Below are 27,518 nucleotides of genomic sequence, written 5' to 3'. Positions count from 1 at the left end.
TGTGCCTTTCTGTGACTCTTCCACTGTCTCTGTATCTATTCAATGTCGTGATCACACTCTGTGACTGTGAAGTCCAGCAGCCACTGAGAACATCCTTGTTGACGCCTCACAACGTCAAGAAACTGTTGCTCAAATGCTGCGCGTCGTCTTGGTCTCATGATGTCAAAATGTGAACAGCATGATAAGGACGACTGTTTAAATATCGATTCTAATTGAACCCGGATATATATTGGTTGATTTTTTGGATTAAATGTGAATTTTGCCCCTCGTTAGAGAACAGCAAGCCGTGCAAAAAGTACTGAAACATTGAACGGCTTAGATAAGGTCACATTAAGTTCACCTGTGAAGGTTATTCTGGATTTTGAATTCATCCTGAAATTTCACCCGGAAGCCAAACCAAATAAAGATTTAATTATAACTGGTGCAAACACAATCGAACACCATCTGGCTTTGAGTGAGATTGAGAACGTTACTTCTGATATGCAACATGTTTTATGAACTATATTTCTTTGAGCTAACCGGGCCTTCATACCTATATAGGCCAGCATCGGTGCAACGAACCTGAGGTGTTTTGTCCCTCCTTCCGTCTTCCTGCGCTCCCGGCCTAGATACCCCGCCTCTCAGATTTCCTGAGGGCTGAGCCCTGGGCTTTTTGTCAACTTTGTCATAAGATAGTGAGGCCCAGACGCCCAGTCCCAGGGGCCCTAACACACTGGACGAGCCTCATGCTGACAGTGTAGCACTGTCAGGCAGATGTATTTCTCCCTCCTTCTCTCCTGAACCCTCCCTCCTGCTTTCATTGGTGCAACAGGCTGAAGAAAAGAGGTGATTGTTTGAGGACAAGAGGGATGAATTTGTCTGCCTCAGACTGAAGAAGAAAAGCAGTTTGAAAAGAACTTGTCAGAGGTTGTGGATCAGATGGTTGGAGGGTGTCCCGATTTTTTAGAGAGAATGCACCATGTGTCGGCTTGTTCTACCTTTCCTGGAGAGCACAGCTCACCGGTGCATTGTGTTTATTTGTGCAGTGTGTGTGTTACATCGCATCGCAATGTGTACATTCCTGTAATTCCCCTTTCTTAGAATTACAGGAAAATGTTTTAGTCTGTTTTCTCTTTACAGAAACCTTTGCGTCATTGAGTAATAATAGAATTGCGATTATAATGACTACAATAATTATTTATGATACAACTGATAATAGAGTGTTGTCTCGGTTTAAACTGTGTGATGTCATATTTCCGTAGCCACACCACTATACCCAGTGAGAACATGTGAGTGGGTCTCTGTTGATATGAAAGTTTTGTCACTGACATTCATTTCCCTCTCGGGCGCTGAAGATCAATAACACTGGCGCTCTCCTTCTCGTCCCTCTTATGTTGTTTTTGTACATCTCAGTCCTCTTGAGATCCCTGCAGACAAAACTCTTCCTGTATCAAACCGAGATCTCACCGAAGCTCATTCCTCATTGCAACAGAGCATCTCTGGATCAGATCTGACATGTCTCACATCCTCGCTATGTTGTTGAAAATGAAATGACCCAGTGATGCACGTGGTGCTCAGTGGACAGGCGTACAAAGATCACCAAATGAGTGTTAATTGCCAGAGTCATGGTCTTTTGGATTGTGTGATGCTCCCTGACCTATCTGCATTGCAGCTTCAGAAAAGTGAAACCAGCTCTTAGTAAAGAAGCCGTTTTAATTTGTTTTTCTCTTGCTTTTTTTTTTTGTACTTCAAAACGAATTACAGTTTTTATTTTCCTGAGAGAAGCTCCTCCAAACACATGTATAGTCACTCATAATTCACAGCGAAATGATCCTTAGTCTCTTACATGATAGAACACACATATGTCAATCTATCTTTTACATTGGCTGTCTCAAAGGGTGCATGAATAGAAACACATAGAATTTTTTATCCAGACTTCTGCATGTAGATTACCAGCACTGAACAAAAACCGTAACCATCATCAATTAGCTTTATATAAACTTCTCCCTTTTGTTTACAAGAGCTCTAAACCACTGCGTGACATTTCTATGAGGTAATCATCTGCGAGTGAGTTGTGAAGCTGGAGCTCTTACCTCAGCAAACCTCTTGTGTGATTAATTTACAAGCAAAATAAAGTCACTGAAAAATAAGAAACCTAACCAACAGATCCTCTTTTTGTGTTGCTTTTATATTTTCTCCCAAACATCAAATTGGCTCTCACTTTGACTGATCTCCAATTGTGTCCTGCGCTATTACATACATTTATATAGATCCTTGTAAGGTGAATTTGCACATGTGACTGTATGATGAAGGCATCACCTGGATGTGTATTAGTGTTGTTTATCTGTCTCTATATGTCTTTGAAATCCTTTGCACAAAGACCGTTGCACTGAAAGTGTAGTTGTATTGCTGTTAGGTTGGCCATGAGCAACTGGATGAATGACGATGCTTGAGGCTGAGGCAAAGTGCAGACCAACCGGGGTGCTTCTTTTTCTGATTTCTATAAACACACATTACACTTCTCTGCCCTTGATGGCATTAGCTGCCCCGGCCCCACCGATTGACAGGGCGGACGGTATACGGTATAGTTGCATTCAAACATTGTGAAAACCTGGGGTTTCTGATCACCCCTTTACTTGTCCAAGTGTTCACGTGTTTGTCTTTCAGGGTGGACCCTCCACCAATAATGGCTGCTCAACACATGAGCTAAATGACTACTTTCAATCCGTGTGGACTCCTGAAACTTTTTTGGGGGAAATTTTAATTTCCACCAGACTTGACCTTCAAAAATGTTGCTATTGTTCACTGTGAAACAACAAAACATGACATTTTGAAGTTTACTGAAGGTATTGGTTGACACAAAGGCTTCTTAGATTAAAAACAAAACACAGAACAGTAAAAAAAATAAGATTATGACACATTTCAAGAATATTTGTGGTAACCTAGTTTTTTGTTTGTTTGGTTTCAATTCACATTTTATTTGTGTAGGAAAATTAGATGCCCTAGTGGATCTTTCAAAAAACAATTTAAAGTTATGTAACACAAAACATTCATTGACATGACTTACAGTTTTATGAATCAATAAACATTTAAGGGTAATAAACCAATTTGTAGTTGTACTGGAATTTATCCAAATATTTGCTTGTTCAAAATGTTCCTATATCAGTATTATTAAGAGAGTTCATATTTTCTCTTTCGTTTTTGTCAAACAGAAAATCTGTAATATTAAAATATGTTCTCTAAAATAGTATTGATATTTTCAAGGCAATGAGTTGAACAAATTTACTAAAAAAAAAACATCTTTATCATTTGAGGATCAACATGTGATGTTGATGAGAGGTTTTGTCCCTCCTCTGCTAGACGCTCCTTCCCTTCATCATTATTAGTTGTCTGCACTCGAGAAAACTCGACTCCTTCTTCTCTTTCATCTCCTTTATCTCCATCTGTTTGCTAACTCACTCCTCTGAAGTCATTGCTGTCCCTGTTTTTGATTCCAGTAATTGAATTTGGTAGAAAAAACAAATGGTTGGAGGAGTTGTTGCCGTACGAAGGTGAGAGCTGTAAATCGTTCTTGTGGGTTGATTTAGGATGCCCACCCAGTCCTGAAACCCCTCACACCACACAGGTCCTCTGGGAGGTTTGTCCAGCAGAGTGGCTCTTAGGACTTTGTCTCCTCTTTATGGGGAGTATCGTGTGTTTTCGTTCCTTCATATTTCCATAGAGGATGTGGCAGTTTAAAGAGTTCTGTCACTGAGTCAGTGGGAGGCCTTGGGAGAATGACAGGGTAAGTGCTTCTCGGGTGAGAGGTCAGGGAAGTCTGGAGAAGAGGCTGAGGGCTGCACTCCAGTTGACCCTCAACAGTGAATCTCAAGGCCTGCTGCCTCGGGGCAGAGACGCTTTTTTCGCCTTCTGAGGAACGTCTGCATCCACAAATACTTCGAAAACTGAAATTTGTGTCAGAGATGAGCCCAAGGCGCTCAGACATTTAGCAGAAAGTTTACATTGCTGCTGATACTTTCCAATGAATACTTGACTTTTTTGTCGGACTGGTTCTGATTTCCATGCTTTGTGTCATCGTATTTACATTATAGAAAGTGTGACATCTGCTTCCAAGGCTTGAGATCAGTCTTCAGGTGGTGTGAAATTATTAAAGGTTGTGAATTGGGCAGGATGGGCATCCACATGAAAACTAAAGTGGACTTCACTAAAACGTCTTATCGTTCTTCATCCAAAAGGGAAGAGTCATTCAAGTTCAAATTTAAAAAAAATGTTAAAGTCAAATACATTTATATTCCACAACAGTGGTCTCAACACACTTCACGTGATTAATCACATTCACCCACACCAATGGTGGCCGCTCCCAGCATGCACTGTTCTAATAGATCCCTGAAAGAAACGAGAGTTCAGTGTCTTTCTCGATGTCACTGCCAACTGCGCCACAATAATACCTCAAAATGGTTTATTTATGTTTAAAATAAACTTTGCTCTTTTTTTATATATATATATTTTTTTTTTTTAACCCTATAACAGATGTGGTGTTCATTGTGAACAGCCCTATGTGATTCTTACATAAACTGTATAATTCGGGGCTTGAACTGAAGCATACGAGGTGTAATGAGTGAAATGAACAGAGGTCTGAAGCTGTCTTTGGTGTCAATTCATGACCGTAAACTTTAAGATGTAATTGAGAGGCGATAATTCAACGACTGGTTGTCAAAAATGGATGCTTGTAATTGAAGTTAAATGAAATGCAAACACAACACCCTCACCGTTTTGATGTTGGACCACATATTCAGTGGCAATGGATTTGGAGAATATTGTCATTATATCAGTTGAGTTCCTGACAGGGCTTCAAGTAGAAAAAGATAATAATATACACACATCACTGAATAGAAATTATATTTGGGGCACTTGTACTTTGAGGAGTATTTATTCCTCGATGCAATTTTAGCCACAGGCAAGTACAATTACTTTTTAATTACACATTTATAACATTGTCAATGTGTACTATTTGTTTTAGATACAGGTAAATCAAGTTCCTTGTGATAGCAATGCAATTAAATTAGATTAAAAAGTCCAAAAAATTCTTGGAGATGTTTTTAGGAGAGTACATATTTCTTAGAATAGAATAGAAGTCCTTTAGTGTCACTCTAACAATGTTAAAACAGTGTTGGTAGTAGTGAATAATAAATAAATCTTAATAGTACATTTACTCATATTTGAGTACAATTTAAGTACCGTAATGAAAGAGCACTTCAGTACACGTTTTCTTTAAGAATCCTTCATCCACCGAGTCAAGTATCAGATGTGCTACTATTTCATCAATTTTATCATCCAGTAAATTGAAGGCTATAAAAAAAACTTTATGAAAGCAGGGAGGGAAACAAAAGTTTTGTCTAAAACCACAAACAGCTTAAAGAGATGGACTGATGCCTCAGTTAGACGTCTGTTTACTGCAAAATCAGTTCCCCATCAATCCCTCGCATTAAACTCACCCTTCACATACAATGAGTGATTGCTTTTATTCTAAAAGGAAATTTCTAGAAATAAAGGAAAATAAGTTTGCTCAGTCATCACAGCTAGATTTATATATCTTTTTATTTTTTATTATCAACAGAATGCATTGGCCATGAGGTTTCAGCTTGTATTTATTACTTTTTCTTTTTAAACAGGTATCAAAGAGCAAGCACATGCTCTCTTACTCTGGCAGGATGGTATGAATGCATGATGAATATGACACAGATTATTAGTAGAGGAATGTAAATATATTCTCCTGGAGGAGACATTAGCATCATCTATGGAGAAGCTTAGCAGAGTAAATTTTGGGCTGACTCCCTACAAATTGTCAGTCTAATGCTCTGGTGAGGAAGAGGAATACAGAAAAAGATGCAGACCATCTGATGGTTGACATAAGATGTTAATTATGACACCGCATAGAACAATTTTTAAAATAACTTTACTGCCTTTGTCAACGCTAAATGGTGCCATTTATGCGTCTCAGACGATGGCGGTGATTTCAGACGTACTGTACTTGTGCGAGTCTCTGCATCCTTTCTCCTCTCAGAGATTTATCCATCCGATATTGAATAGGCAGAACAGATTGAGTAATAAACTTTATCTCTTTATTTCCGAAGAGTATAAATGTTGACCAGCTCAGACAAGGCGCTTCAGCTAAAAATATACTCATAACTGGGATAACAGTATCCATATTATGATTCAGGTATTATAGTCAAAGAAAAATGGTGAAAATAAATTATCTGAATAACAATAAAATTAGAATAACTATAATAATAATAAACAGTGTCAAATTAGAATTCATAAACCTTTTTTTGTTTGCTTGTTTCTTTTGTGAAAACTCCTTTAAAACCGTCCATGAGCAAAAAAAAAAAAAAATCCAGCATATTTCCATTTAAAAATGTGAAGGAGATCCCTCTCTGTCTTCAGTCTCACACATTTACAATATTCACAGTAACTTTCTCAGCACATTTCAGCCACACTGCAGTCTGTCAGCATGGACACAATAGTGAGGTGCAATGACATGTTTGTGTCCGACTGACAGGAAGCAGAATCTCTCTCTCCGTCTTAATTTGGTACCTATAGATAACAAGCAAAAAGGTCTTTCGCCTTTTACAATACGCCTGTTCTCCAGTCCACCATTGGCATAAATCGGTAAGCAGACAATCAAGATGAAGACACGCAAAGTGCGTGTCTGGAACACTGTACACACTGCCCTCTCGTCAGACCCCCGCGCCTCTTCATTTAACCACCTCAAGTTCGTGATGGGTGTGGAGCTCTGTGCGATCCCCCTCTCCCCTTTGCCCGCTCAGCCCATCGCCGTCACCATGTTCGAGTGATGCGGGTGGTGGCCGAATGACGGGTGTATCGGAGTGGGCGTGGGGAGCATGTGTCCGCTGTGGCCGAAAGGCGGCAAGTGGCCCATGGACATGTGGCTGGCCAGGGAGGCGGCGCTGAAGGGGGAACCTTTGTCATGCAGACTTTTGGAAAACTCCTCATAGCCGTCGTTTCCACGCTTGCACTTTTTAGATTTGTTGGACATTTTGCGGTTGCGTGTTTGAATCCCCTCCTTTTTCATGGTAAGAGGCCGGTTCACCTATCAAGGAGAAGAAAGGTGAAGGGTTTGGTTAAGTTACCAAGAAGGGTTGGGCAAACAAACTGGGTTATTTGTAAAGAGTATCAACATTTCTGATAAAAACTCCAAATCCTACAATATAAAGTTTCATTCCTATTCCCATGAATTATTCCCATCGTCTGTGGCATGCATCAAATAAAAGTACAGTGTTTCGACAATCAATAATACCCGTAAGAACAATTTACCAGTGTTTAGTTTCTTTCTTTAGAAGGTTGTAGCAAGCTCAACTCGAGCAGTAGGAAACGGGTCATTTGGTGGAAAGCATTTCTGTTCAGACTCTTACACTCTGCCTTGCTTCCAGGAGCATTTAAAGCAGAAGGAACATGCTTCTGGTATAAACTCAAAAATAAACAACTGTGCATATGTTCATCATCACCCAATGCAACACTGCACCGACATGTTTTCAATAGTTTTGTTGTTGTTTTTTTGCACAATGTCGGTGCTCTGTTGCACAGGTAAGTTAAAACAGGCGTTAAGCTACAAAAGCAAAACTTGTTAGTGAAATCAGTCCACTCATTTCTGGTTTTGTTTTCTACAAATGTGCATCCCAAGCCCTCATATATTCCACGTTGATGCCTCTATAGTTTTAATGCTATTCATATGGAGACTGGCCTTGTGGCAGTTGCACTCGACAACAGTCCCACCATTGTCACTCTCAAGGGGATTACGCCTACCATGGAAACAATAAAGCACAAAGAAGAAAGGAAAAAAAGAAAGAAAAAAAACACTAAGGAGTGCGACAGTGTCTGAGAGTAAAACAAGCCTCACTCTCTCCCTTCTATCCTTTCCCTCTCGTTTTTTGGCCTCTCTTATCACTCAACAATCAATGTAACCTGCCTGCCTACTTCCTGTCTGCTCGGCCCTGTCGGGCCCAATACGAGGCTCAGCGGTCAAATACTTACGTTGTGCAGTTTATAGTAGAGGCCGCAGGCGTTGCACACGGGGTCCCCATTTGCATTGCGCCGCCAGAGAGTGGTGGTGGTCGTCTGACAGTTAGCACAACAGGTGCCTGCTCGTCTGGCTGCAGACTGTAGAAAAATACAGATCGAGCTTTGATCAGCGCTCCACAACATAAGCAGACAAGAGATATGCACAGTTTAGTGAAACATTTGATACTTTAATATATACAGGATGATGAACGTGAGTGAGCTTTCCATTTTATTTATTTGAGCAACTTTGTGACATCAAGATCGCAACTAAAGATTGTTTTCACTAATGATTGTTTATCATTGGTTTAAAAAACAAAAACAAAACAAACATCATCTATTTCCCTACACCACTGTGACATTTACCAGGTTCATTTCCAACCAGCTATCACAAAAGAGACTTTAAGCAACATTTGATAGGCTTGGACCTTGTACTTGTAATTCATGAATCATGTTTTGTGTGAAATCAGACAACTCACTGCAGACCTACATGTCTGATCAGATTGACAGACAGCCTCAAACCTTTTTTATTGGAGAGTTTGAATAATGTCTTATAATGGTAGAAAACAACAACAAAAAAATGTTTTAAGTTCTTTCTAGCAGTTTAACAAAGGCTAATGAGAAATGTTGTTTTTACAGTTTGGATACCTCAAATTGCTGTTAGTTAGATGTCAGTCTATTGTTAGCCTGTATGTGCATTCTTGGTAAAATATGTCCCATTTATAACATTTCAAAGGTGTTTTATTTATATCATACATCTGAAATATACAGTAAAGGGTGGGAACAGAATAGTGTGTCCTTTTTTTGGGGGGGGGGGGGGCTTTTTTGTATAGATATTGTTTTTTATTATTATTATTTTGTAATGGACTGTGCTGCTCTTCCTCTCTGGTGGCCGCAGAGACTGACCACTCGAAAGAGAGCCCGGGGCCTTTAGTGAGGAGGCCGCAGCAGGAAACAGGCGCAGTCCTGCTGCTTTATCTGGACCGGTCAGATATCCGGAGAGGAAACAACTGCTGCCGCGCAGCGCCAGACGCTCCTGAACGCAGCAGCCCGGCAGAGAGGCACGGAAGCAAACCAGGGCTGATATATGGCCCAATGTGTGTTCATAGTTATAGCACTGCTCAAATTGTTGAGACGTTTTCAGTTTCAAACCCACAGTTACATATTTTCTCCTTTTAATGCAATTCAATGCGCCGAATTCTTGCACACGAGGGAAACCAACACATAAACGTCGTTTCTCCTCAAACTGAACGGACATGAAGGGGGACGTCAATATTCGCAAACTGGACAGTGAAGTTGCGTGTTTATGACGGGAGTTTAAAATCTGTTGAAACTTTCATTAATAAAGTTACTTGATCAAATACATGAACATCCAGGACCCAAAACTAAAACCAGATAAATAAGTTTCCAACATTGAGAAGTCTAACTTACCACCGCTGATTTAATAAACCATTTATGTTGATAAACACGGTCTTTATTTCGCGGTTTCATCCCCATTATCTTTTGCGCAGTTCACCTCCAGATTGTTCAGTGAATATAACAAGGTACAGATACATTATGCTATCTTACAGGCAGGTTGACTCCAGTAGTTTAAATAAAACGATAAAATAAAGGCGTGCCTTGCTATCAAGCGTTCATTTTTTTTTTTAAAAAGGATCTCCACAACCATGAAGTTGAACACTGGCTAATGCATTTAAATGTAGACGTATTAAGTTGGTGCGAATAAAACCGACCCTAATCCAAACAGTTTTGCAGATGTTTGAGGCCTCTCGTGGTGGAAAATATTTGTTTTATAAATGTCCCTCCCTCCAGCATGAGGTACCAGGGGAAAGAAAAAAAACCGATCTGCTGTCAGATTTGCTACCAGTTTCTTTCACACATAATACAATGGCTTTTGAGTGGTTTATTTGTCTTACTTAAGAGGGTTTTCTCAAACCACTAAAAGAACTATTCGTAAAATCACAACCGAATGAGACTGCAACCTCTTGTGTGAAGAATCAAAAAACCTTCGACCATCTTGCCCTACAAAACGTCAAGAATTCAGCACACAGCAGCATTTCGGGCCCCGCTGCGTGTCAGCGTGTTGTTTTTAAGGGATGACATGCTGACCCTGCTATCAATGGCAGCATCAGAAGTAGCTGTAATAATGATAAGAGAAACAACGCAGATAATCCCACTCTGCTCACAGTCTGAGCCGAAGAAGCAAGAGGTGAAGGGGAGAGACAATTCCTGGAAGCTGATTGGGAAAATATAACTTTCCTGGAATTGTGCCTTCTCCCCCTCACCCTTCACCTCGCGCTCGCTTTTATTTACTACCTTTCACATCACACTCGCTTTTTTCATGTCCACGCAGGAGGGACGGGGGGCGGGGGGGGGGGGGGGGGGGGGGGGGGGGGGGGGGCACCACTACTCACCAGTCTGCGTTTGGGTTTGATGAGTGGTCTGTTCTGCCCGTTCATCTTGTGGTACAGGCCACAAGCGTTGCACAGGTAGTGGCCGGTGCTGTCGCGTCTCCACAGAGGTGTGGATGTGGCGCCACAGTTCACACACTCGCGTCCCTCTGAAGAAAAACAAAACCCAATATAATGTGAGTAAATACATCAATTATGCCTGTATGTTGAGTTTTGGGATTTTTGTTGTTGGTGATGAGTGTGAGTTTCACTGCAGACGCTTGTGGTTTATCGTTTTTTTTTTTAGCCCAGTCCCATGGATAACATAGCCATTAGGAATTGAACGCGTTCGTGGAATTTATAAGTGGCTGTTTGCGTGGAGGAAGAGACAGTGTATTGGAAATTACACAAGGCACGCCAGGTAAAGTTCGCTTTGTGTTTTAACCGTCAATTTATTAGGGATCAAAACAACAACAGATGCTTAATTTGTTGAGAATGTTTCGTTTATTTAATTATTTCCAATGAGGAATTTACTAGATTATGAAATTAATCTGCTCATTAAGCAAGATGCATTCACATTATAGAACAAAATATAAGATGAGCTGCCCTGCTTTTAGGACAACAGGAGTTTTTGTTTGGCTGCGCTGCCTCAGACCTGCAGGTGAGAGTCCCCTGCTCTGTAATCAAATAACAATCAGGACAATGCGTTAATGTCTTATGTAACAGAGGCGCGACCCGCAGCCTAAATACTGTGGTTTTGGCTCGGTGCGCCTGCGGATCTTCCCTTTCACACCTCTGGGCTGGATCCAGTTCACTGTGCGCTGCATCCAGCTCAGACATCATTACAAAGTCACGGTTAACAAAAGAGGATTATCAAAGCGGCTCCGTGTTGGAGATCCGTCGAGAGCAAGCTCCGGGCTTAGTCTCTATTTATTTATTTTTGAGGGAAAATATTGCTCCTGCTATTGTGCACAATTAAAAAAATTTTTTATTGTTGTTGTTTAAACGAAATTCCAAAGACGGTTATAGCATTATATCCTTGCTCAAATCACAGCCTGCAAAATGCAATGAACAGGTTTAATCTCTCATTTACTGAGTGACATACTGAAGGCATTAACCATACAATTCTCAATTAAGCAATGTTCAATACAATTAATAGGTTTGGGTTGTTATCATTTAATTGGAATTAAAAGGCGGGACGATTCTGACAGCTGCATTTTTCATCATTTCCCATTAACGCTTGAATTTTTAGCAACAAAAAAAAAAAATCCAAAACGTTTAATTCTTCTAATGTTCTTCCCCTTTGACCATTTTATTTGTTGATTAAGAGTATTGTGTATTTATGCTCAGTGCAGTGCATAAATACACACTAAAATAGTGCCATGGCATTTTTGTTTTGAAATAGCATGAAAGATAAATAAAAAGAAGACTGCATTACAAATCAAAACGTCGTGAGGTTTTTGGCGGGTTGTTTTTCTAAGCACACAATGTGAAAGAAAGCAAAGTTTGAGTTTGTTTTAACAAGCTCCTCTTTGTCCCTCAGACACAGATTGTTTCCACACCGGAGTGCTCCGGGGTGTTTTAAAATTACGTTTGTTGTTGCTTCAGGTTATACTTAGTTAAATTGACACTGGCTCGCTTTAGATCCAAACAGCAAAGCTTTTGATAAGATCACCAATATCTATCTCTGCGTGCAAACGCAGGCGTACAGAGGTCCGGGTTTAATTTCCTCGGTTCTGGGACTGATCTGGGGTATTTGCTGCAGACTCACCGGTGCAGGACCGTGTCTTGCCTTTATTCTTGATGCTGAAGCTGGACGAGGACCCCAGCAGGCTGCCCGGGTGGAACAGGCTGCCGCCGTACTCGTGGGCCGCGGGGAGAGAGTATGGAGGGTAGGTCGGGATGGGATGGTGGGTGGAGGGGGTCTGCGCGCTCATTGAAGCCAGGCTGCTCCTCAGCGGGCTGGAGCCCTCCATCTTCATGCCCTCCGGGAGCGACACTTGGTATTTGATAGATTCCTTCTCGTCCATCCTGGTGACGGAGGACGACGGAGACGCGGCCCCCGGGTCCGGCGACACATCTTTGGGCGGCGTCGGGGGGAAAGTGTATAGGTGGGAGCCCGAGTGTGACGGCGGAGTCAGCGCGGACGCGGAGACCGGGTTCGGGTTGCCGCTGCACGGGTAGACGGCCGAGAGCGCGCCGGGGGACGCGGAGCCCGGGTGGTGCAGGCTGGGCTTGCTGAACGGGCTGACGGCCCAGGCGTTGTGGTGGTGGTGAGCCGACAAGGCTGCTTTCCCCCCGTCCAGCCATGAGATCCCCGGGCTGTGGATGAGATGAGGCCGGCAGACCTGGGACCCCGTCAGACGAGCTGTGGAACAACGACAGACCGTTTATCGTGGAGACCGTGACATCCTGATTCTGTTCGGTGGAGTCTGGGTGGAATAATAACCGAGACTTGTTGATTCTTCGCGTTAGTTGAACAAGTATAAATAGGACGAACTCACTGAAATGTAGAAAATGATGGCAACATTTTTTTTAAATCATGAATCAGGCCTAGATATTCAATAAAATATCAATTCTCACACAGTATATTTAAATTTATAGGGGATTGGTGTATAAGAATGAATATTGCAAAATGTACAAAACGTTGCAACCAAATAAACAAATAAATCAAGCTCGTGGCTCAGAGAATAATTATTTAAAAAAATACGTTTTAATTGACATTACAACACTCCCAAATACAGAGAAATTGGCCCATATTTACACTTGTTATATTAAAATCGTTCAAAAACCATGTTTGAAATCGTATTTATCTTAAAATCTATCAAATGGGACCGTTTATTTTCAAGCATTCATGTATTACATTTTAAGTTGCTCTGATATTTGAACGCCTCCTTACCGTGCGCTTGGCTGTAGGACACTCTGGCCCTGGCTGAGTTGTGGTAGTACGGGTTTCCCTGCGAGTCCAGGTGATTAAAAAAAACATCAACCTCATCCGGAGGCAGGAGCTGCGCCGTGGGCTCCATGTAGTTGTGGCCCAGGCCGGGATGGTGACTGTCCGGGTGTTGTCCGTTCAGCACGGCATGGTGGTGCATCCAGCGGGGCTGATCCGCAGCCACATCCATCTCCACGGCTTTTCTGCTGCGCCTTGTCTAAAGTCAGTTGAATATCCAGGGACGATACTCGGGATAGTCGAAACAATCTGTCCTTTATGAGATCTCCTCTGTGTCCATTCACGTGCACTGGGTGTGCTGCTTGGTCTTACTGGTTCTCTAACTTAAATTCCTCTCTTCTTCTGGACATGGAGTCGAGTTTAACACTGGAAACCTGCAGGGAGCAAACATCACATGTTAATATTTTAAAAGCATGGGTCTTGAGCAGCTTCCTATCGGTTTCTGAGCACCAGTCCTCTTTACGCACACATCTTCTCTGTTGCGCGTACAGATGCAACTTGGAAGAAAAAAATGCAAAAAAAAAAAAAAGATCTGTCACGCTCTTCCTCTCCGACCACGTTTACACACATCCACTGCTTGAATCACTTGTTTTCTAACAGCCCCACGCTTGGCCGCTTTGAGTCCACATGACACGTACACGTCGTACCTTTGCCAACGTTTGGTCCTCAGCCTCGGATCATCTCACACCTGTCTGGAAAAGCGCGCTCTGTCTGTTTTGTGTCGCAGCAGCCCCTCTCCAGTTTTTTGGCGTGGTGTTTTGTCGGAGTGAACTCTGCCCACTGGGACTTAACGCAACATGTACAGCCCGGACTGACAGTGAGGGGGGAAGGCTTTTAAAATTCAGGGGCGGAGTCTCCAATCAAGCTTCGAGTCGAGCCAATCGCAATCTCCCTCCACCAAACCTCGGAGACAGTTGCTTCAGCCAGAAAATCACTGAGATGTTATTCTGATATCCACTATAGATGTTTTCTGCTTGGGACCAAGCCTGCAATCACTTGTATTGCATTTTGAGGTATGACATTTTTACTTGTCAAGTAAAAAGCCTTCTTTTTTTTTTTTTTTAAATGTAATTGTGCAACAACGTTTTCACAATTTAAAACGTTTTCCATAAACAGGTGCAAGGGTTTACAGCAATTCTGTATTTTAACTTAACCCGAATGTTATTGTTTTATTTTGAGTTCTGCATAAAGCTGCAGCTTGTTTGCATTCATTTCAAAGATTGTAAAACCTCCTTTAATAAGGCGGTCTACTAATCAGACCCCTGCTCACCCCGATTAACGGGCGAGGTGATAAGAATTTAACCCTTTAACGTCATCTCAAAGAAAAACAGCAATGTATGTAAAAATGTATTTCATCAACCTCACAAGCAATAGGGTCAGACTCTTGAAATATACCTGGATACTTCACCCCTTGTCAACCAAATCAGGCCTCTTTAAAATTATAAAACGTTAAACCTGATTTGGACTTTTATTTTACATTTGAGGAGGACTCTTTCAAATGCGGACGTTTACAGACAGATCTAGGTTCATTTTGGGCTCTTTAATCCAGACTTTCAAATACGCCTCTAATTTTTTGACCTTTTCAAACGAACTTTTGACCAAACAAATAATCTGAATTTACTAAGCTGCACACCTTTTCGAAACAGGTAGACTCTTCCTACTTGATTAGACCTCATTACTTCAAACCAAGACTATTTTAGATTAAATGAACCTCAATTGTTCAAAACGTGAACTTCCCAGCTGCACAAAATGCACTTTCAATGTGTTATCCATTTAAAATGTAATTGAACAATAACATTTTTGAAATTCCTACTCATTTTCTATTGAACACTCGCGTTGTGGCCCAAAGGCGGAAATGTCGTCATTGTTTAGTGGAGAGACGTCCACTAATAGATTCCTATCGACTTATTAATAGTGGCGCACCAGATTTGTATTTCAATTATCATCATATAATCAATTTTCAACATTTTCATTTGCATTTGTGTGTTTTTCCAGTATAGAGGGGGGGGGGGGGGGTCCGGCCCTCTTGTCCACATGCTGTGGACCTAATATGTCTGTCTTGTGAGTATTTGAAAGTTTTAATGGCTTTCTTAATAACAGTCTCCTCTCTCTCTCTCTCTCTCTCTCTCTCTCTCTCTCTCTCTCTCTCTCTCTCTCTCTCTCTCACTCTCTCTCGAGTCTAGAGTCTAGTGCTTGATTGACAGACAATAATTGGATAGGGAGCGCGCGCGGCCCTGGCCAGCCAGCAGTGCCGCCTGCTTGACGCCGTTTCCTGACGTCAGCGCATCTTAGAGAAAAAAAACAAAAAACAACAGACTTGAACTTTTTCCAGCACAGAAAGAGGGAGAAGGAGTGAGGATGAGAGAGGGAGAGATGGGGACAGGGGTTGCCCGGAGTCTGAAGCTGTCCCAGCGGATGAACACGAGGAAGGACGCTGCAACTGATATTTACACTGTGGCGGCATAAATAATACATCAATAGCCTACGTCCTCCTGGGCCCGCTGTGATTTCATACTCACAGTTAACGTCAAAAGATATTGTAGATTATATTAAGTGGAGTTACAATACATTGTTTAGATGTTTTAGAGGGTTTTGTTCTTTATACAGAGCCATCAATAGACCAAAATGACAAAAGTCTGCACAGAAAAGAATGAATGATGCAAAATTACAAGTAAAATCTGATTTATTTTTTTCTGGGAAATCTATAGAGAAAAATGAAGAACAAATTACTGAGTAAACAAGAGCTGCTTCGAGACTTATGAACTATCTATCTATCTATCTATCTATCTATCTATCTATCTATCTATCTATCTATCTATCTATCTATCTATCTATCTATCTACCTATCTATCTATCTATCTATCTATCTATCAATATTTCTCTCTCTCTCTCTCTCTCTCTCTCTCTCTCTCTCTCTCTATATATATATATATATATATATATATATATATATATATATATATATATATATATATATATATATATATATATATATATATATCCACACACACATACACACACAATTAAATTATTTAGTAAGCTACATCCCCTTTATTTGAATTCAGACTATCACACAAACAACTCAGCCAAATTTTTATTCAGCGATAGGAGACAATTCTCTGTAAGCAGCATTAAGAGGAAAGCTACAATATAGACGGAGGAAAGCAGAACATATACCACAGGGACGAGCGAGCAGCATTAGAGCTCATCAGCATGATAATGTGGAAATACACATGCTTTGAGTGTGAGCCCTTTTGATCTGGCCTGGCGATAAAACCTTATCGGCAGCAAACATCCACTTCCATTTTAGGATTTGACATTAATTCAATCCTGCCTTTTATTTACGGCTCTTTTTCTCACACGAGCTCAAGAGAACGAGGGATCGCTCTGAGAATTTTATTATGGGCCAAAAAAAAAAAAAGATCAAGCGGATTCACCTAATAAAGAGAAATATAATTGAAATGTCACTTTGATATACAGGCTATATCAGATAAAATGTTGCCCAGTTTAAAGCTAAATTATTATTATTATTATTATTATTATTATTATTATTATTATTATTATTGTTGTTGTTGTTGTTGTTGTTGTTGTTGTTGTTGTTGTTGTCGTTGTTGTTGCGTACCAATTTTAATTTTTATAATTCCTTTATGGGAATTGTGTATAAAAATAAATGTTTGCTTAGCAGCAACGATTGGTGACTAAATAAGAGATTGAAGAGAGAGAGCGAGAGGGGAGAGAGAGAGAGAGAGAGAGAGAGCGAGAGAGAGAGAGAGAGAGAGAGAGAGAGCTCCACTGCTGGTAGGATCCTTGGATCCAACTGATTATAGCCCATCCCGGGGTAATTTTTCATCGGTGCTGGCTAATCTTTGTTCTTTGTGAAGATAATAAATAGCCTAATCGTTATCAGCGAGCTGCTGGAGGTGTCGGGGAGAATGGGGCTGATCGGCCCGGGAAATAGGCTCCAAAGTGCCGCCGAATAAATGGCATTTCTTATCTCTGTCTTCCAGATTATCGCCGCCTTTTCAAACTCGAACAACAAATACATCTAATGCAGCGAATGCATCACTTACTGGACGAGATCTGTGTGGATGATTGATAGATGTATAGATACAAGAGGTGGGGGGGTGCAAGAAAAAGGGATCATGGTGTTGACTATTATTTACAAGTATAATATTTTGCATGTGCAAAGTCTTTATTCAGCGTATATTAACGGCATAAAATACAGCTCGCTTTGCCATTATTTTTTAGGTTATCTGCAGGAGCCATCTGAGGTTCCGGTTCTTTGTTGCCATATCTCTCTCCTTTCATCTGGGATTTTGCTGGATAAGAGTTAAACAGACGCAGCCGCTTCACCCAGGCAGAAATATATATTTGAATAATGTTTTCACGTGTTGGAAATTAAGCAAATGGAAAATGCAAGCACCAGCGGTATTGGGCCACGTGGATGAAATGATACTGAAGCATCAAGGCCTCCTTAGAGTCATTTGAAACTATAAGACACAAAACTGGGACGATCAGTCAGTTGTTTGTTGGATTATTTCATTTCACTCCAATATTTACACACCACAATGCAGTTAGTCTAAAAGAAAGAGGAACTTTTTTAGTTTTTCAAAAAACATACAAACAATATTGTACAAATGGGAAACCTACACAATTTTATATTTGTATCTAAAGATTTGTAATTTGCTTTGGATTTATACATTTTTGTAAAGACTATTTCATCATTAATGTAAACACAAAGGTAATGAAAATGAATTTGAACTTTGAAGGCTGTTGTAAGTAGTTTTAGCATAAAAAGTTGATTGTTTTGGTTTTAAAAGAAGAAATACATTTATAGTAGCACCCCACCTATGAGCATGAGGGTGCACACATGGAGTGACCGGTTATGACAGAAAAAGGTATTTTTTTTCCTCCAATATATACAAACTGGATGCTTAATAACTTGGCAGCTGCAGCAGCCCTGGGTGCTGCTGATGGTCTCCAGGGAAACAGTGATAACAGCACAGTCATTTTCCATATCTTACAGTCTATTATATTCAAGGATTAGTTCTCCTTCCCCAAAAGGTCAAACATAAAGTCAAGCCAGCCAGGAGTGCTCCTCCTCCTCCTCCTCCTCCTCCTCCTCCTCCTCCTCCTCCTCCTCCTCCTCCCATACCCCATCCCCCAACAATGACAGAGCATGTCACTTTTTTTATATTATCTATAGTAAAACCACTGTGATAACCTTTGCTGACACACTTTGATAGATGTGAACCTCCCACAGTAGACAACAAACAGTCTATATTTATTCTTATTTTTGTCATGTTTGAATTGAACATTGATTTTTCACAGTTCTTTTTCTTAGTTAACCATCATACTGTTTAACAAAAAAAATCATATACTTTCAATGTCACATGCTATTCACATGAAGCAATTCACTTCATCCATTTTCAGTGGCAAAATATTTTCTTTTTTTGACATGGGACCAGAAACATGTCGTAATAAACAGATTTATTTGGTGATTTCATCATCAATAATTCAGTGGAACATTTGACTATATCAGGTTAAAATCAGATTGTAACTGTCTTATTATATTCTACATAATTCAAGCATGTTGTACCAACCTAAACTACATTTTAAATAAATCCATAGACATAAAACTGAATAGACAAGCTCTCCTACAATCCCCACAAAGAGATTCAGCCATACTTGGAAATGTACCTCCATACTCACATACATGCTTTCATAATTGTATTAATTACTCAGAGGAGAGGCCTTGCTAAGGCACCACTCACTAACCGAAATCAGTGGAATCAGAAATTCAATAAACTGCTTCCAACCATTCATACCTTCACATAAAAGCCAAGTGGATTGTAAATAGTCATATAATTAATTTTGAATATATCAGCTCTCTCAAATCTGACATATGGTTTACAGTTCAACTAAAGGAGAAATGCCCATTAATGACGTCATATATGAGCTGACTGTGGGAGGTCTGGTGGAACTTTTCTGCTGTTCCCCTAAATCTGTGAAGACGTGAACTCCAGAGTCACTTTGATGATGATGGTGATGTGCTGCCTCACCCCAGGGAGTAAAAAAAAAAAGTACAATTGAAACTAACAGATTGTTTTAAGAGAGACTTCATTATTTATACAGCCGAGAAAGTCCGTGGATTCAGACTAATGTGTTTTGTATTGCTGATAAGCTGGTTATTACTTAGGCCAATAATGAGCTATTTACAACCACATTTGTCTGACATTCATTAAGGGGATGATAAATAAAAACAATCAAATTAACAAATAAAGCACATTTTAAGGGCATTGAACAGATTATGTTTACAATGTATTAACTGAGCCAGCAAGCTTGTATAGCTTTGGTAAGTTTTGATATCATGCTAATTGAAAATTGTAATGATTTGAAAGGTATTTTTTTAATTGTTTTATTTGTTTCCTTAATGTTGTTGTCTATATTTCACTTCAATTAAAGGACGTTTTTTTTTTTTTTTTGAGTTTATGTCATGCACCCCCCCCCCCCCCCCCCAAAAAAAAAAAATGGAAACAAATAATGAAATTATCAAATTATGAAAATAACTTTAATGTCGATTAGTGATTAGGAAGTAATACAGTTTAGAAACATGAAATCATCCATCTCTCCTCTCTCTCCAGTGAAGCCTTCTCTTCAAGCTTTTGGAATGTCCAGTGAGAAGTATTTTTTTTCATTTATGAAGATTTTGAATAAACTGCTCAAAAAGCAGGACGGATTATCAGGCCGATAGCGACACCTACAGGACGGGAGCAGCTCTGTTCATCTTCACATCAATTTGATGACGCTTTCTCTGCTTATAATGTGCCCTTTTAGCGAGAAACCGTGTTATCTATTTGATTTATTTGGCGATCAAACACTGTAGACACTTTTGATTGTGTTCGGCCTTGAATTTGTTAGCATTATCTTTAAGGGATCCTTTTGAGTAATTCACCATCTGTCTTATTTTACTAATAAATCAGCAGTAAATAATTTCAATAAAATGAGCCCACGAGCACTTCATCTATATACAGTATGTTTAGATTAAATCAGGTAACACAATACATTGTCTTAAAAGTTGTTGGGGTTTTTAAATTTGATTTTTTTTTTTTTATTGCATTTGTTCTGTATTCTGGAATCCAATTCCCTGAGGGGGAAAAAAGGTGCTCTGAGTACAATGTCTCCACTTGATCTCAGACTTTGCAGAGTATAGTCTTGAAAAAGATCTTTTCAAAGTTATTACAGGTCAGAGGTTCAACACTTTGCTTCCTGTCAAGAGAGCAGCAGGAAGTGAGAGTTTACAACACCTTGTCACAAACCACCTGTCAATCAATCTCTCTTTCACTGACGCTGTCCAGGGATTTGTAGAATTCAAAACAACTTTGTTGGGGGTGTGTAACTTGGACTGTTCATTAGTTTCTGGTGTCTTTATTTTGTCTGTGTGTGTATGTTTGTGTATGTATGTGTGGCTGTATCGACTCATTTCATCTCTTTGTGGGATTTGAAACACACTGATCTGTCTTGTTGCATCCAAAATCTGCTTTCAAGGCTTGAGAAATTGTTATGGCTGAAGGCACTTAGATTCCCTAATGTTGGAGTCCGAAATATGCTCAAGCATAGTTAAGGTTGTGTGTGATTGAGTGCATAATGAAGATTTTCTAAGTGCGTGCTGTAAAAGTCCTAACTCAGGACCAAATCTAATATACAGATAATTAATATGATCACTTGAATTCATGTCTGGTGATGCTAAATTAAGCAGATGCATGTCTGTCTCTCTGTTTGACCTGTGATGTGGATGGATGGATGGATGGTTGGATGGATGGATGGATGGATGGATGGATGATATACAAGAAAGATTCAGCAGAATAATGAAATAAAGTTAGTTAAATATGCTGTGACTAATTTTAAATACATATCTTGTTACAGTATAATGGAAAGTGATGAAAACTTGCAATGATCCACTGAAATGATAAAAAAAACTTTTTTTTCCGTAGAAATACCAGGAGTTCCATCCATCTTCTATATTATTTTTTCCTTCCAATTCCAAGCCTCGTGAATGTTTACCCTCATGTGGGACTAGCCAAGTGTGTGTGTGTGTGTGTGTGTGTGTGTGTGTGTGTGTGTGTGTGTGTGTGTGTGTGTGTGTGTGTGTGTGTGTGTGTGTGTGTGTGTGTGTGTGTGTGTGTGTGTGTGTGTGTGTGTGTGTGTGTGTGTGTGTGTGTGTGTGTGAGTGTGTGTGTGTGTGTGTGTGTGTGTGTGTGTGTGTGTGTGTGTGTGTGTGTTTTTTATGTTTCATTGAATGAAAACTTGGGGCTGCAGATGAAAGTAGAAGCCAGAGTTCATAGGAAATCATCGCCTGTGGGAATAAATGTGTGCAAAATCTATGGAAATCCAATCCATAGCTGTGAAGTTATAGTTTTTACAGTTCATACAGAAAATGAATAACAATGAAAACCAATAACTGCAAAAGGAAAGAGGCTTCTCTGTCTGTTGGAAGACGCATACTTATTGAGGGGCAGCCTATGTTGCTCTATGAATTGTTAAACAGACACCGGTCACGATGTGTGTGTGTGTGTGTGTGTGTGTGTGTGTGTGTGTGTGTGTGTGTGTGTGTGTGTGTGTGTGTGTGTGTGTGTGTGTGTGTGTGTGTGTGTGTGTGTGTGTGTGTGTGTGTGTGTGCATGCCTGCTTTGTTTCAAGTTTTAGTTTGCATCTCCCAGCTCAGTATGTCTGATCCTCATTGATTCTAAGACTATAAACCCCCCCGAGCTCCTCCTCCTGTGGAAAAAAAAAAAATGTCTGCTGCTTTGCGTAAGCTGATTCTATGGAGCTTCCCCATCCTATCAGTCACATGCAACACACACACAAACAGACTCTGAAAAAGTCAGATCTGATCCATTTCCTTCATACTGGTTTCTTAAATAAAAAATTTTTTTTAAAGTAACGAGGCTGCAGGTCGGAGGTGTGACAGAAAGTAACAGAGAGAAGAGAAACACAGCTGACCATCAACGTTCTTTACCACATCCTCCAGTCTGCATCTTATTGTTTACACGCACATTATGGGTTTTTCATGCTTTCTGTGGACATTCCGGACAAAAAATATCAAAATATAAATAAAAAGCCACATGTTACATAGTTTGCATTATGAGGACGTGATCTACAGGTTGGTTTCTCGCTGTGTTTTCAGTGGGTATTATCAGATTCGATAATCCTTTGATTTGCAGAAAAAAGGCTGCCTGATCGGCACCATCAATCTCACCGCTTCTCCTGCTATTCTCTTCCTCTTACCCTCCAGTCAGTGTGACAGCTGGGTGGATTATACTGAAAAGGCAGCTCCTGATACTGCGAGAATAAGGAGAACTGCAGGAGGAAAACAGCTTTGAAATATTATCTTATGATACTGAGGCCATGTCAGGTTTCACTCTTGTCAGCCGGGAAAAGTCAAAGAACTTTTGCAAAGAAAAATGAGTTCAGTGCAGTTCTATCAGTTCACACACACACACACACACACACACACACACACACACACACACACACACACACACACACACACACACACACACACACACACACACACACACACACACACACACACACACACACACACACACACACACACACTTGTATACCGTGTCATAATTACAGAAGTGGGGTAAAACTGTTAGTATAATCTTGTTTTGGGAAAAGGGATTCTCCTGAGGTTCATTTTAGCCGAACACTGTAAGACAGCATCACAAAAAAGATGAACATTATATCAATTTGTGCACAAAACACAAAAAAACATTGACTAAGTTGAGCAAAGTAGTAGTATCTCTCCCTGGAAAGGTGTAATAATCCCTCTTTTTTTGTTGATGCAAAGCAAATTGCATCAAAAATGATTTCCTATTGTGATGCCCCTATAGGAAGCGCTAAGGGCCACATGGATTAAAGTAAACAGTGTCACAAATGATCGTCAAATATGCCTTATCCATGGATAAAATGTTTCAGAGCTTTTGCTGTTTGAGTTTTATGTCTGTAAAGAAAATAAATCACTACTTGGTTTTCATGCACTTGTTTTATGATACTAATTTGCACCTCAGTTACAAATACTGTGATCTAATCTGATCTAAAATCTAATCAGAATCAGTAAATTTCTGTAAGGAATACTGTTAAAATGGTAACTGGATCTCACAGATATGCAATCTCAGCCATTAGAAGCCTTCAGAAAAAGTAATGACTTTGTTGTGAAACAAAAATATTTCTGACAAGGTTTTGAAAAGATAATGAAGGCCATACATGGTCTTTATGTTGTATGTGACTGAGCGAATGTGCATACTTAAATCTGTTCATAGTACCATGTAAAAAAGAAAACAACATGTTTTCTCTTGTCAAAAACCTGCAGTTCATCACTATAAGTTCATTAGGAGTTTCCCTGCTCACAGAAAAAAAGTTAATCCAACCCTGAATGCTTCCATAAAAACAACTTCATGACTACATCAGACAGCCAATTATCTCCAATATGTCAGAATCTGTTGTCTCATCGACTGCAGAAAATGTTTATCAGTTTAAAATCTCTGTCATAAAAACAATCACAAAGCAAAGCCGCCACTGTCTTCTCCCTTCACGCCCACAAAAGCTCTCAAGCTTCACTTTTACGTGCAGATTTAGATAGGAGATGTAGTGAGGCCTGCCACATGGCACCCTCTGTGTCTTCCCTCCTCACCCCTCCTCACCCTTCCTCACCCCAGCTCCTCACCACATCAGGATACACTTGTTCTGGTGGATTCCGGTTTCAAACGGAACACTGCCTCACTCTGGTTTTCTGCAGGACCAGTATTAAAAGAAAGCACATGCTGTCTCTCAGTGGTCCTGTGGTCAGGGAACAGGACCACTAACGGCCTGTTACATTCACACACCTTTCAAACCTCACCCGCCCTGGCTTCCTCCAGTAACCCCTCTCCCCCGAGCCTTCCTCCCCTCCTCAACACATGACAGCTGCCGTGAACGTCCCTGTGACCTGTGAGGCACATCAGGGAGCAAACAAGCTCTTTTTACTGCAGGTATCTGTAAGTTCATCATGTCCTATTGAATCAAATAATTTATTTTATTATTATTGTCATTATCATTATCATTATCATTATCATTATCATTATCATTATTATTATTATTATTATTATTACATGACTGCAGACTGTCAGTGTCCTTTGACCTCCAACTTAAATTGCGATGCCCCCAATCCACAATTTTTAGAGCCACAAGGGTGCAGTGTTTTCCAATAAATTTAGACAAAACCTATACGTTTATTCCCAATATAAAACATTGTTGTGTTTTGAAATGATCTAAAATAAGATGCGATTAGAAATACCCTCGTACAACAAACACAACCAAAGAAAGTTTTTTTTCCTCATGAACCTTTCATGAGGAAACATATCAACCTTTCCTTTCCCCTTCAAGCACACCGTTTTGCTCACTTAACCCTCACATTGGCCTGGCAGATGTTGTCTGCGACAGGATATTCTTCTCACGCAGGGTATCTTATATTAGCATTCCTCATATTGTCATCTCTCACTGACTGTCTGTTTTTTTTTTTCTCTTTTTTTGCTTGGTTCAAGGGGGCAGTTCTTTATGTGGAAAACTGTTATTAACGGTTTCTTCCTCGCAACATTGCCGCCTGCTGTTAATCTGCAGAAGTGGCTAAATATTACTTTAGTCAGGTGTAGTCAAGCAGAGCCACTCATCTATAAACTGCTCTTCTATACAGTTGAATAGAATATTTACCTTTATGAATCAGCTATCTAAATACTTCATAACTTCAACAGCTTTTATTTTAGTAGACTCAACTTTTATATCATTTGAGTTACATGAAAACACTGTTTTAGTTAAAGTAATGAAATACACAGCCTTATTTTGCCGTCACACAAAATTCTCCTGATACAGCCAGAGAGTGACTGACTGATGTGTTGTTACAGCAGCCACAATCTATTTGTTTGCACTGCCTTATAAAACCTCGGTGAACAATGTTGTTTTACAAAGTGGTTGTCCATTATGACGCATTCAAAGATAAATCATCTTCATCCCCGAAACGATTTGCAATTCTTCCATGTCAAAAGGTCAACGCACCCCCATGAAACAAAAAAAAAACGTTACGCTTCATAGTTTTCAGTGTGACATTTTCTTGTGCCTCTCAGAGATGAGTGGCATAGATCACAGGGGAAGTTCCCTTATAGGAGTGCAGTATTTCTCAAAGGGATGTGCTGGCTAACCGCTGCCCGGCCTTAGGCTTCCGGCCCTGGGGCAGCAGAGCCTCTCGGCACCCGTAACACCCTGCAGCACATCTACTATCACCCCACTCCAGACACTGTGCCAGGATACTGTGGTGACACAACCCTGAGCCTGTGTTCCTCCCTTGTCAATAAGACAGATGGATGCAGAGTGGAGACGAGGATAAAAGAAGACGACGTATCTATACTCGGTGTGGTGGAGAGATCGCAGGATCAAGATGAAAACAAGGGTGCAAAGATTGTGCAGGTAGATGAGACAGATGAGGAGATGATGTAAAGGAGGGGAAAAAAGAACATATCACAAATGGAAATGAGCGAAAACATTCCAATATTGATTTCTCTTTGGGAGTTTCCAATTTCCAGGCATCGGATAGAATCTGATGGGTTCAGTGTTTCAGCGTTCAATAAAGAAACTGACGCAACATCTCGATCTCGTCCTCGATCTTCTTTGGTTGTCTGAACCTTTAAAGCTCACATTTGACCCTTTATGTTCAGCTGATTCAATTTTTTTTTTTTTTTTCATTCTCTCCTGTGTGTTCAGGAGCCAGCAGGGGGCAGAACAGGGAGCTCTTCTGTCGTTCAGCACTTTATTGCTCCCATTGGGCACAGGAAGACGTGCAGGCCAAATCAAATGAGAAAGCTGATATGTATAATGGCTTCCATGGGTGACTGGTCGTGATTGCTTATGGTTAAATGCTTGTGTGTGTGTGTTTGAGTAAAACTGAGAAAATGGCAAAATCAGCATGTGGTTTGAAGACAACAATTATATACAATTTGAACCATGATTTATGAAGCCATCCACATCTTTCTTTGTGGCATAGCTATGTGTTCATTGTGTGCGCGTACGTGCGTGTCACTGAAATCCGTTTACACACTGAGATTATTTAGATTATGGAGACCATGTTCCATTAGTGTAAAGAGGTCTAACTCATTTAGTTTGGGGATCAGTGTGATCTGAACTGGAATCAGTACAATAGCCAGCATAAGACCCTATAACTTTTCAGTCCAATATACAACTCAAATGGTTTCTCTTAATGTTAAATGAATAAATACAAGTACACCCTGAAAATTTTCACATTTAATTTAACATCTAAAAATATGTTGTGAACAATGTAGCATTTTCTTCAGTAAAAATTTTTTTTAAATCAAATAAATCCAATGTGAAATCCTACTTACTGAAGTGGCTTTCTTCAGATATGTGTCAACGAAGTCCCGTTGTTTCTCAGAATAACAAGATATGTAAGCCATTATAAAAGTTTTTGAACACTTTCACCTTATAGGGAGATTGGTTAGATTTTGGGAAACATCTCGTCAGTGAAATTGCATGTTCTTTCTAAGTGTGTGTAACTTTTTCTCCAACTGCAATGTCTTCCCCCTTCACAGGGTGAATCCATTTATATTGAGCAAATAGATAACTTTAAGTTGCTCATAGGTGGGAATGTTTGTGTTCATCTTGCATGGACTGTGTCTTTTGACTGCTATCAGATCGGCTCTTGGCCCCAGTGTATGCGTAATCGGTGTGTGCCTGAGTAATACGTACTTTATCAGGTGAGGTCTGAGTCTATCAGCAGTGTCTCTGAGAGTTTGGATCAGAGCTCACGGAGCGGCCTCAATGCATCAACCTGTTCAATTTATCACTCGTGTGCTTGACGAGACGAACAGCTCACACCTCTCAAGACAGAACCAAGTACGGTTAGTAGCATTTTACCGTAGCAATAGATTTATTGGTGATTTCCTTGTCTTTGTCAGTCAAATTGCAAGACATGCATGGCAAGAGAAAAGACCTGTGACAGAGTTTAACTTGAAACAGCATTTAAGCAATATTTATTGCACTTTTTCGAGTGAGCTTCCATCTGTACAA

General features: G+C 40.2%; 1 protein-coding gene across 2 annotated transcripts; it reads right to left on the bottom strand.

Moving 5' to 3' along the window:
- Positions 1-6,802: 6,802 nt before the first annotated feature.
- Positions 6,803-13,570, bottom strand: gata2b (GATA binding protein 2b; the record flags this gene model as incomplete). 2 transcript variants are annotated; one of them, XM_080495491.1, is made up of 5 exons in its annotated part: positions 6,803-7,090; positions 8,032-8,157; positions 10,470-10,615; positions 12,217-12,813; positions 13,345-13,570. In XM_080495491.1, the coding sequence occupies 5 exons, from the start codon at positions 13,568-13,570 to the stop codon at positions 6,803-6,805; spliced, it is 1,383 nt and encodes a 460-aa protein (XP_080351617.1). The 2 variants fall into 2 exon arrangements, with proteins under 2 accessions (XP_080351617.1, XP_080351618.1); XM_080495492.1 differs by having other exon boundaries at positions 8,032-8,115.
- Between the last annotated feature and the right edge of the window lie 13,948 nt (positions 13,571-27,518).

This window comes from Blennius ocellaris, assembly GCF_963422515.1.
Source record: "Blennius ocellaris genome assembly, chromosome: 4".
NCBI lineage: Eukaryota > Metazoa > Chordata > Actinopteri > Blenniiformes > Blenniidae > Blennius > Blennius ocellaris.
This window is presented reverse-complemented; position numbering and strand designations above follow the sequence as displayed.